This window comes from Octodon degus, unplaced genomic scaffold (genome assembly GCF_000260255.1).
Source record: "Octodon degus isolate 3935 unplaced genomic scaffold, OctDeg1.0 scaffold00093, whole genome shotgun sequence".
Classification (NCBI taxonomy): domain Eukaryota; kingdom Metazoa; phylum Chordata; class Mammalia; order Rodentia; family Octodontidae; genus Octodon; species Octodon degus.
This window is the reverse complement of record NW_004524669.1, coordinates 5,089,785-5,101,472: the sequence shown is the minus strand read 5'-3', so window position 1 is coordinate 5,101,472 and position 11,688 is coordinate 5,089,785. Positions and strand designations below refer to the sequence as shown.

The 11,688-nt window shown below is 51.6% G+C and overlaps 1 protein-coding gene across 1 annotated transcript; it reads left to right on the top strand.

Moving 5' to 3' along the window:
- Positions 1 to 3,210: 3,210 nt before the first annotated feature.
- Positions 3,211 to 10,578, top strand: Krt78 (keratin 78). Its single transcript, XM_004637865.2, has 9 exons — positions 3,211 to 3,576; positions 3,984 to 4,198; positions 5,077 to 5,137; positions 5,573 to 5,668; positions 6,418 to 6,582; positions 6,915 to 7,040; positions 9,542 to 9,762; positions 10,120 to 10,154; positions 10,235 to 10,578. The coding sequence occupies exons 1-9, from the start codon at positions 3,211 to 3,213 to the stop codon at positions 10,504 to 10,506; spliced, it is 1,557 nt and encodes a 518-aa protein (XP_004637922.1). The 3' UTR covers positions 10,507 to 10,578.
- The last annotated feature ends 1,110 nt before the right edge of the window (positions 10,579 to 11,688 follow it).

Genomic DNA, 11,688 nt, shown 5'->3' with positions numbered 1-11,688 from the left:
AACAGCTTGGAGGAGGTGAGGAGCAGCTTCTGTATCTGGTAGGAGAAGCAGTAAGTGCCAAGGCTCTGTGGCAGTGTTCTAGCATGTCTGAGAATAAATTAGGTTGTCTTTTTCAGGATCTACTTTTTTCTCCTTACCAGGCTTAAATTAAATATTTGTTTAATTACTTGTTTCAGGTCTGTTTTCCTACTAGACTTTTAACATCTCCTGGCACAGGGGCTGAGTTAAATTCTTGACTCTTAGCAGAGGCCCAGGCACATATTGGGTGCTCAATCACATTTTTTGGGAACAAATTAGTATATGACATTTGGGGCAAAATCAGCTGTATAAGTAGGAACACACTGGAGAGCAGTTATGTAGAGGTTGGGGCATCTCAGCTGGGGCCAGGGTTGAGTTTAGGATGCAAGAGGGGCTGTAGGAGGCTCCTTGAAGCTGTGCTGCCAGAGCCTCTCCTGGAGGTGCGGCTGGGCAAGAGAGGAGCTGCAGAGGGGATGAGTGGCTGACAGTGGTTAACCAAAGCAGGGGACAGAAGGAAAGACAGAGACTATTAGTGCTTGCGCACGGCTAGATTAACAAGACGCAACATGAGCCTTTGTAGTTTTGCTGCTGTAGGACTGCAGGCTCCCTGGGCACCTCTGTGTGTGGGAGCCAGTCACTATGTGGACAGGTTCTAGATCCCATCCAAACAGTTGTCCACTGCATGCCCTTTTAGAGGCCTTTCCCATAGAGCAAGCATCGGCTACAGCAGCATTTTCAAATCTCAAGAAGGTCCCCAGGAATGAGTGTCAGGGATCCAAATGTCGCTCAGTGGGTAGAGCGCTTGTCTAGCATGGTTCAATCCCTAGCACAGGAATAAAAAAGAACTGCATTTTGTCAAGAAATACATACTGATGCCAATAGGTGCCTGAGCTAGATAGAGTGGTGGGCCAGATGGACACAGTGAGATTATGATCAAGCGTCTGGTGGCATTTTCTAAGAAAGCTTGAGGGACAGGTGGGAAGAAGAGGCAAAAGGTCCCTGTAGAGCTGTTCCAGAGGGCCATGGTCTGAGCTGGGTGGGGGTGGTGGCTCCAGCCTGAGCAGCTGTGTGGGTGGCCTTGAGAAGATCCCTGTGATCCAACAGTGAGGGCCGGAGCAGACCGAGAGGTCACCTGGTGCAACCCCGTAGGTTACACAAGGGTTCGAAGTCTACACCCTACTCCACACCCTGCACAGCCTTAGTCCTCAAGTGTTAACCCAAGGTACTGGGTCAGATGACCTTGGAACTCCTTCCTGGCTGTCATATTTTGTAATATTATAAATATGGGGAAGTTGCACACAGGTGGATTTGCTCCATGCCAAGTGTGGCCTCTGGTCTTAACACCGACAGGGAAGGGTAGCAGGGTTTAGTCCCCACAGTCCTGTCTCACATGCACTCCTGGGGCTCAGCAGTAAAACCTAGACTTTGCCTCTGCAAAGTGGTCCCCAAGGAGGGTGTGGAAGCTTTTGGGATCTACTCTGTCTCCCGAGCTCTTCGTTCCCCATGCTGCCTCCTCTCTCCTTGGGACTCCCAACACACTCCCAAATCTTTTCTTTCCTCTTGCTTTTCTCATCTGACCCCACACTCCTTAAGTTTCTTTGCTCTCTCCATTGAAGGCCTTGTCTCTTCTTCCCTATTAGCATCACTCAGGGCTGCTGCTGGGTGATCTGGAGATGGGAGGAAGGGGTTTAGAGTCCTTTGGTGGGAAGGGACACCTGGTTGTAGTTGTCTGGTCTGGGGTGGAGGCCTGCGATTGCCCTGATTGCTGAACCTGACTTCTTCATAGCACAACCACTTGAATGTGCCACACCATAGAAGTGATCCTTGAAAGTATAGCCTTGTCACTTGAATGTAGTATGTTGCATTTCTGTCTGTCCTGGTTTTGAGTTGTATCACTAAAGACTGCAGTCTCCTACCCTTGAAATGCAATAGGTTCTAGGAAAGGGTCAGGGGACGGGGAGAAATAGTTGCTTGGCATGTAAAGAAGTCATAGACATTGCTGAGAATCACAGTTGTCCAACTCTGCAGGCCAGCAGGGAGGAGTCTAAATGCAGGCTGCTGGACACCCTTCCATTGGGGACTTTCCTGGGGAGGAGGTGGTACTAAAATATGACTGCGTCTCTGCTGGCTAGCATTTGCACCCCAAGACAGAATCCATCCTTTGGGGAACCATAAACTCCCTGTTTCTCTCCCACTGCATAAGTGTTTTCTTTCTCTCTCTCTCTCTCTCTCTCTCTCTCTCTCTCTCTCTCTCTCTCTCTTTTTTTTTTTTTGCAGAACTGGGGATTGAACTCAGGCCCTTGTGCTTGCCAGGGAAGCACTTATTCTACTGAGTTATCTCCCTGGCCCGAGAGTTGTTTTCTGAATGTGTATTTATTTTGGAGTCCGGGTACTCCTGATTTGTACCCTGGATGTTCAGGGCTGGGGCCTAGGGGTACCAGCCTGGTACTGTGGAGGGAGGAGCAGCGATGCCGGCAGGCTCAACAACACTGCTTGGTCCTGGCTGGAGATGCCTGCCTGGAGCAGGTGGGGCCTCCTGGGAGACTGCTGGGTTGGGCAAGAGGAGGGACTAGGACTGGGACACCCTGCTTTTCTGTGTCATTTCCAAATCCTGCAGTACCTTTTAGCCCATGATGGTAACAGCAACTCTGCTGTCCTGGCCATGGGGCTGCATGGAGCCTTCCTCCTCCACCTCTTGGAGGGAGAACTTCCCTTTGGAGTCCTCAGTTTTCCTTCTCAGGGTGCTTGAATGCCTCACTGGAACCCCACCCCCTCTTCCTCTGCTCTGAGCAAAGCTCCCCTTCCTCTCCACTTCCTTCTCCAGGAATCCTTCCCTGAAAGTGTCCTCGCTCAGGGCTGGGCCTTCCCTTTACTGCAGTCCAGGGCTCTGAATGATTCTTTGTCTTAGGGGGAGGCAGGCCCATCTCTTCTGCCAGCTGGGGGCTCCCTGGGCTGGGCCTGGGTCTCCCCCTTTGAGCTTTCCGTGCGCCGGGCACCCACTCCCCAGATGTGTCAGAATAAATCAGCTGGAGCCAAGTGACAGACACAGTCAGGCCAAGAGCATCTTGTTTTCCAAGGCCCAGCCCAGGTCTGGGAGGGGATAAAAGTCTCGTGCTGGGGCCCCAGGGCAGAAGCACATACACCTTGTCCATCTGTCCATCCGTCTGCTGCTGTGTACCTGCTGTGTCTGCCATGTCTCTGTCCCCGTATCGTTCCCAGAGGGGCTTCAGCACCCGTTCAGCCTGTTCTGCTGTCTCAGGGGGCCGTAGCAGGGGCAGTTTCAGCAGCAGGAGCCTCAGTTCTTTCAGGCAATGCCAAAGAGGCTCTCAAGGAAGGACTTGGGGGTCACGGGGAAGGCTGGGAATGTGGTCTGGGGAAGGGACTGGTGCGCCTGGGCTTTCCTTGTGCCCTCCAGGGGGTATCCGAGAAGTGACCATCAACCAGAATCTGCTGACCCCTCTGAAGATTGAGATTGACTCACAGTTCCAAGTGGTGAAGACCCAGGAGACTCAGGAGATCCGAACTCTCAATAACCAGTTTGCTTCCTTCATTGACAAGGTGAGGTTCTACTCAGCTCAGCTGCTGTCTGTGTGGCTCTGTCTGAGGAGCTGCTCCTGATGGACTGGGAATGGGAAGGTCTGACCTCTTTCTACTACTTTCCCAATCACTTTTGCAACAAAGAAGTCTTCCTGAGGCCTGAGTGGAGGCTCTGGTTATGCCGAGCCTGTTCATGGCTGAGGCTCAGGGTTAGAGACCTATGGTCAGGATGGGACGACGCTTCTGTCAGGCTGGGCTGCCATTTGGATGTGCCCAGGGTCTCATGGAAAGGCATGAGGGGCACTTCCCAACCAGGATGGGAAGACAGGGGACAGTGGTGTTGACAGGAATGTCCCCAAAGCTTGACCTACTGGAAGCCATGCATGGGAGTCCCTTAGAGGACTCAGAGGTACTGTCCTTGGCTGCAGGTTCGGTTCCTAGAACAGCAAAACAAAGTCCTGGAGACCAAGTGGCACTTGCTGCAGCAACTGGAGAGGAGTGACAGTCCCCAGAACCTGGAGTCTATCTTTGAGGCCCATCTGGCTCATCTCAGGGATCAGCTGGAGCAGCTGCAGAGGGAACGAGGGACTTTGGATACCGAGCTGACAGCCTGCCAGAAACAGGAAGAGGAGTACAAGGCCAAGTAGGCAAACCACAGCTCTCCTGGGGGGCTGGAAGGGACACATCAGTCTGGGGACACATGACTGCCTCTCTCCTCCCTGCTTTGTGTCCCCTTCACCAACTCACAGAGCCCCACCTTCTGAGGCCAACGAGACACCACAGCCACCCTGCCTGCCTTGGAGGAAGGGCAGGGTTACCTCTCTCCATGGGGCTGAGGTCCATTCCTACGGGCCACAGCCATGAGGGCCATGTTTCTGGTCAGGCCTGGGAAGGGCTTATTCAAACAAGGCTACAGTAAAGTTTTCTTGAGAAAGTCCTGTTTAGCAGGCTTTGGGCCAAAGTGACTCAGATGTTCTTTGGTCTCAGGGTTGGAAGGGAACTAATTTAGTGGGACCATCCCTAGGCCCATGGCATGATTCACAGATGGGCTGTGGTTAGGGTTTGGGCTCTTCACCTAGGTCACCTAGTGTTGACAGAGGCTTGTGTTGGAGAGACTGTGAGCACGGGTAGTCATGTGGCCATGGGCAAGTCATTTTCTCTTGGTTAGCCTCAGTTTCTGCAGCTGCACCCTGGGAAAAAAAAACGCCATTTTGGTTTGATAAAACCCAAGCTGCCTACCACAGATAGTGGTTGTGAATAATTATGAGAACAGACACATGAATGTGTCCTAGAAACTGAACATGGTCTCCTGTCATAGGGGACACTGGTAGAAAGAGTGGTCCACATATGTAGCTAGGATGCAACCGAGCCTCTGGTCAGGAGAAGAGAGAAGAGCGTGGTCATGGGTCCTATTGTGAAGCATGAAAATTTGAGGAAGTTCCTCTTAGGGAGGGAAGTGGGGAACAGGACCCAGGACTCCATTCCTGTACCTGACTGTGTCCAATTCTACTTCCTTGGCAGGTATGACCTAGAGGCCCACAGGCATGCCACGGTGGAGAATGACTTTGCTGTCCTCAAAAAGGTGTGTGTGGGAGTTCATGTGTCCATGTGGATCCTGAGCCCCTGTCATCACCAGAGCCTGGTCATAGGCTGGGAGAGGGTGGAAGCTCTTTCTGAGGGAGACATGCCATCACTTTGCCTTCCTATCCATTCCAGGGGAAAAATGGGACAGCTATTTAGACATAGGGAACCCAAGACAAGACCCAGCTAGGAACTGCCTGGGGGCTCTGGTCACTGCAGGAGTGGCTGCGCGGGAGGGGATGAAGCAGACCTGGCTGGGCTTCATCAGGGAGAGCACTGTGTGTCAGTATAGGGCATGCTGGGCTGGAGGAGGAAGGAGAGGTCTCTGCAAATGTGATGGGTGAGAGCTGAGCAGTGGGGCACAGAACTCTGGAGTTAGTCTAGGGCTGGCGGAGACCAAGTGGTGGCTATGTGGCTTCTTTCTCGCTGTTCCCAGGAAGCAGATGGGGCTTTCTGGAGCAAGATGGAGTTGGAAGGGAAACTGGAGGCTCTGAGAGAATTCTTTTGCTTCTTGAGGCGCCTGTATGAAGAGGTGAGAATCTGCCAATGGCATGGGGGAGTGATAAGGGGACAGGGTGGGAAGGAGATTCTCTGTGGCCATGGGAGAGATTGATCAGGACAGGAATCCTTTTAGGTGGCTTAGATTTGTGGCCATTCAGGCCTTTGACAATCACTAAAAATTTATTATATAGATTGCTAGGTACTTGGGATACATTAATGAATAATCAGACAAACCCCACAAAGTTTGCTTTCTCTTGTGAGACAGATTAGATTTAGCAAATAAATAAATTATATGGTATGTCAGAAGGTGATCAGTGCCACAGAGGACAGGAAAAGGAGAATAGGAAATGGGGAACAGGTGGCAGCTTCGAATAGGTTCTTCCTTAGAAGGTGGAACTAGAGTGAAGATTTGTGGGAGGAAAGGAAGGTCTCCACGATAGCGCTTTTCTGGGATTGTGGCCTGCTGGTGCCTTTGAGGCAATGCAAGGAGGCCATCCGGGTTGGAGCAGGGGGAACAAGTGAGAGAGGAGTAGGACTGGGCCCAGAGGAGTGATGGGGACAGGTGGTTTTGAGCCCTGCAGGCCCCTTTTCTTTAATGTCCAAGCAGTAAGAGCCAGGAGAGACCAACTCTTTGGTTCTTATTTTCAAATGAGGATGCTGAGTTCAGTGAGGCAATCATACTCTGTGAATGAGGTAGGCAAAAAGTTAAGCCCCCTTTCTACTGAGGGCCTCAGGGAGAGGGAGTGGGGATGGTAGGTGCTGAGGCCATCTTCTCTGCAGGAAAGGAAGCAGCTGCGGACACAGGTGGATGACACATCTGTAGTGGTGTCCATGGACAACAACCGCTGTCCGGACTTCAGTGACATCATCGATGAGGTCCGGGCCCGGTACGAGGAGATTGCCTGCACCAGCAGGGCTGAGGCTGAGACCTTGTACCAGACCAAGGTACTAGGGCTGGGGGTGGCACGATGCTGGCTCTCCGTGTCCACAGCTGAGGGTGCGGACCACCTTTATTCCATTTGGGGCCACTCTGATAACCTCCAGGGCTGGCTGCCTGGGAGCATGGCCCCTTCCCAGGAGGGAAGCAATGCAGGGCAACTGGGAGACAAGCTTGGACTTGAGCAGGTATATCCGCTGAGTCCTGGTCCCAGGCAGTTAGTCCACACAGGGAAAACGAGCATGTGGGAGGCATCTCCAAAGGGAGACCATGCTCCCCATGGTGTGGAGGTCAAAGGGGTGGTCTTCTCAACCAATGATGTCCCCTATGTTCTTCTCAGTACCAGGAGCTTCAGTCATCAGCCCAGTTTCATGGGGACAGCATGAAGGAAACCAAGATCCAGATCTCTCAGCTGCAGCATGAGATCCAGAAGCTGCAGAATCAGATTGCCAGCCTCAAGGACCAGGTCAGGTTGCCAAGGCCTGGCCAAGACCTCCACTGCTGTGCCTCAGTGTCCCCAGGTTGCTAGTGGTTTTGTGCACAAGGCATTAATAGCTGGCTGGAGCCCTGGATCATTTGGGGTGGGTAGAACCTCAAGCCCCCTCTAGCATGAATTCTGCTTTCTTCCTGTGAACTGTAGGCTGCACTTTGGCTTTTCTGGGATAGTCCTATTACACATCCCAAATCAGAGGAACTGTCATATTCGTTATTGTGTAGTCCACATGTGGGTGGATATTTTACTTTCAACTTCTTAGAAAGAGAATTAATTTAACTCTTCTTTCTTCTTTTGACTCTTACTCTTCAGACAGCTGAGAATTTAAGGCCTACCACTGACTTTTGGGCCTCCTGTTGGGGAAGAGGAGTTCTTAGAGAGCAGACTACATAAAAACTGAATTTTCTTAGGTAGTTGCCTCATAAGGGGAGGGTGTGTTCCCTCCCCTTCGTTCCCTGCTCCTCTGGAGGAGCTCACTCCCACATGGGGCGGATGTAACTCCCTAGTTGTCAAGTGTCTGTGCACTCATGTTCCCCAAACGCAAAGGATTGACCTCATGGTCCATGGAGGATGGCAAACAGAGACAGTGTTAGGCAGATCCCCTCAGTGCAGCTGGATTCTCGAGTCTCAGGGGGCCCAGGCACAAGTGAGCACAGCCCTCCAGGAAGTTTCTTGGATGATGCATAGGCTGTTCGCCTCACTGTAGACTTTCCTTTGCGTGCCTGTGGAATGAGGTGCAGGGTCTGAGATGGGTGGGAGCTGGGTCTAGCTTTCAGTTTGCTTCTTCTGTGGAAACCTTGGTCTGGAGTCCCCTAAGTGTCATTATGATGCAGATTCCTGGGTTTTGTGCCAGACCTGAGGAACCAGAATCTCCAAGCCTGGGTCCCACAAACCTGATGAAGCATGTGGTCTTCAGAGCCCAGGGACACCTGAGGAGGGTCTACGGGGTGTCCAGGTCTGGGATCATAGCTCCTGACTTGTAGCCAAGCACCTTTCTTGTGGGAGTCCCTTTTTAGGGTCAAGCGGCTCTTCCTTTTGCACAAGCCTGGCAGACTGAGGTCCCCTGAGCCAGGCTGGTGTGCTGGACACAGCTATATTAGGTTGGGGATCTTAGTTTGCCATCCGTCACCTTTCTGAGTCTCACCTTGTTCAGGCAGAGAGTGGAGATGATGCTCCCAGCATGGGGTGCTGGTGCAGGGGTGGAATCATGGCGCCTTGGGGAGCTGCTTCTCTCCTGAATCTGATGTGTGTGCAATCAGCTGTAAGGCAGAGGGGCAGGCACCCTGGCTTTTCTCTGATTTCTTACTGGATGGGAGAGCACATACGGACACTGTATTTTTTAAACCAAATTTTTTTAAAAAAATTATTTATTTATTTATTTATTTGTGTGTGTGTGTGTGTGTGTGTGTGTGTGGCCAGCTCAGCCCACCGGGGACGGGGCTGGCTGGCATGTGGTGCTGGGGGATTGAACCGCGGTCCCTGTGCTTTGCTGAGCTTTGTTCTAAGCAGGTGCTTTAGACCACTGAGCCATCTCACCAGCCCTAAACCAAAAATTTGAGGCAGATTTTTTTTTTTTTTTTTGTGGAACCAGGGATTGAACTCAAGCCCTTGTGCTTGCCAGGAAAGCGCTTATTCCACTGAGCCATCTCCCTGTCCTCTGAGGCAGATGATTTGATAGGCTCTGACCATTTGAAACCAACCATTTGAAAGGGGACCATGATGGCCCTCAAGATGACTGAAGATCAGGACACATACAGGACAGAAAGATCTTTAGGTGCCTCAGGAGAGCATCTCCTAAAGTGCTGGGGGTGGGGGTGGGTAGGGAGAGACAGAGCAGGGGCCCAGGGAGGTGTATTAGCTCCCTAGGCTGTTGCACAAATTGCTGCGGACTTGGTGATTGAGAACAGCAGAAATGTATTCTTTCATAGCTCTGGGCCCCGCAAATCGGAGCTCAAGGTGTGGCTAGGATTTTATTCCATCTGGAGGAGCTTGGCAAATCCTTCTTTCTCTCTTCCTAGCTTCTGGTGGTGCCTGGGCTTTCTTGTTTAAGAGCTGCATTAACAGTTTCTGCTTCCATCTTCACACAGCGTCTTCTCTCTGTCTCTGTGGCTTTGTCTCTTCTAGTAAGAACACCGGTCATTGGATTTAGGTCTTGGCATAAATGCAGCAGAGTATGGTCCTGGATCCTTAACTAATTATATCAATGAAATTCCACTTCCATATAAGGTTTCTTTCTGAGGTTGGGGTGGGCATGAAACTTTGCAGGGCCACATTCAGCGCTCCACAGCAAGGCAAGGAAGCAGGGGAGGAACACTTGATTTTAGAATGAGGGGGGCTGTGGTGGGGTGGCCATGATGATGTTAAGCCCCTGAGGTTATGGCCCACCCCAGCCCTCCAAGTATGTGCCCACTGGGCGATTTGGAGGCTGTGCTGGGCACACAGCCACTTTCTCCCTCATTTCTCCTCCCTTTTAGAATGCCAACATGCAGTCAGCCATCAGCGATGCTGAGCAGCATGGGGAGCTGGCCCTCACGGATGCCAAAAGCAAGCTGGATGAGCTTGAGGGTGCTCTGAGAATGGCCAAGCAGGACATGGCCAGGCTGCTCCGAGACTATCAGGAGCTGATGAGCACGAAGTTGTCCCTGGACGTGGAGATCGCCATGTATCGCAGGCTGCTGGAGGGCGAGGAGTGCAGGTGGGGCATCTCGGATGGACCTAGAAATACGTGTGTGGGCGGGGAAGGAGCTAGAATGCCCAGATAGTGCTCCCCTTGCCAACACGGATTCTGAGAGATTTCCTGACACTGTGGGTCACTAAGGGCACCCAATTCTGCTGGGAGGGATTTTAAATTGGGGATGTGGATTCTATGTGCTGAGAAGGTAGTTGAGCTGCTGCTAGAGGCGGGATGCTGAAGCAGAGGATGGGAAGTTTGAGCCCGGTGTGTACTTCAGCACTTTAGAGACATCTTGTCTAAAAGAATGCCCAATTTTTAGACACCTGGGGACACGTTCTTTGCAGCCTTTCTCATTGCTTCTTGTCTTTTCTCCCCCAGGATGTCCGGGGAGTGCACCAGCCGGGTGGCCACCTGTGAGTACCAGGGGATGTTTAGAGAGGGAACACCATAGATACTGAGGACTCTTCTGAGACCCATTTTTTTTTTTTTGCAGCCACAGTGGGAGACAGTGGCATTGTGTCTGGAGGTGTTGGTGGCAGCCGAGGGGGTGCTTGTGGATTCAGAGGTGGGAAAGGCAGCTTTGGATCCTGCTGCTCCAGCGTCGTGACTGGAGGCTTCAGCAGCACCCCGGGCTCTGGCCAAGGCCCTGCTTCAAGCTCTTGCTCTGTGTCTGGCTCTGGCTTCAGCTCTGGCTCTAGCTCCAGCCAGCACACCATCCTGAAGAAGACAGTGGAGTCAAGTCTGAAGACGTCCATCACCTACTGAGTGACCTGGTGCCCACTTCTTTCCTGAACCTTCCAGCCCTGCTCCTACTCTGTCCTTCAGCTCATAACTAGCCTTGAATCCAACACCCACCTCCCGAGGCAGATCAAGGGGATTCTCAGCAAGTCAATAAAGTTCCACCCACCTGCTGTCCTGAGCGCTTGGGTGCTTTGCCTGGGGATTTGTATTTCATTCATGAGCTGCTCCCATAACCCCCGTCATGGTGCATGGCTTCCCATCCTCCAGCCAGCCAACCTCATCTCTCCTTTCTGCATTGCCTTTAGGGTGAGCTAGAAATTTGCTGGCTGACTTACACACACAACACCCTCCTCTAGAGATTGTTCCTTATGGGGAAGGGAGAGGCTCAAGATTCACTGACCAAGGGCTGAAGGTTGGAACCAAGGAATGCCTCCTCCTGCCCTCTTTTTCCCCTCTGGTCTCTGTTTCTGTAGCTCTTCATGATGTGACACAGCAGTCACTCTCTCCCTGGGTGGGTACTCCCTTATCTTTGTCCCTCTTCCCCCTCCCTCCTACAAATAATTCAGAACCATCCTAGAGGCTCCGTGCTAGGATGGGCTACTCAGGCAAGGGTCATGTCATGCCTCTCCCACTCTGTCTACTTCAAGTGTCTCCAGTATCATCTATTTTGCAAATGGGAGCCAGAGCTCCCTTTCCAGTTTCTCAGCCTAGAGCCAGAGCCTAGCCTCCTGGGAGTAACTGATATCCTCTGTACTGTGAAATGGGAATTTATGGAAGGTCCTTTTGTGTCCTGTCTCTTACAGTCACATTCGTTTGACACCTGGATCTAGCTCTATCCAGGGTACCAATCCTGGTATTATTACCTTTTCTATTTATCATTTATAAAGCTTAACCTGAACCTTATGTAGAAATGCCCCAGCAGGTTAACAGTTTAGCACTGATGCTAAGCAATAGATTATTTATTTATTTATCTATTTATTTATTTTTATGTATTTGGTTGTTGCAGGGTTTCACTATGCAGCTCAGACTCATGGTGAGCCTCCTGCTTTCAGCTTCCCCAGCACTGGGATTCCAGGCGCACTCCACTATACCTGGACTCTGTGGCTGGATCAGCCCAACCTAGAGGCAGGGCTGACCCAACATGTGGTGCCCAGGATTGAACCATGGTCCCTGCACTTGCCTAAGCTTGCCTAAGCAGATTCTTTA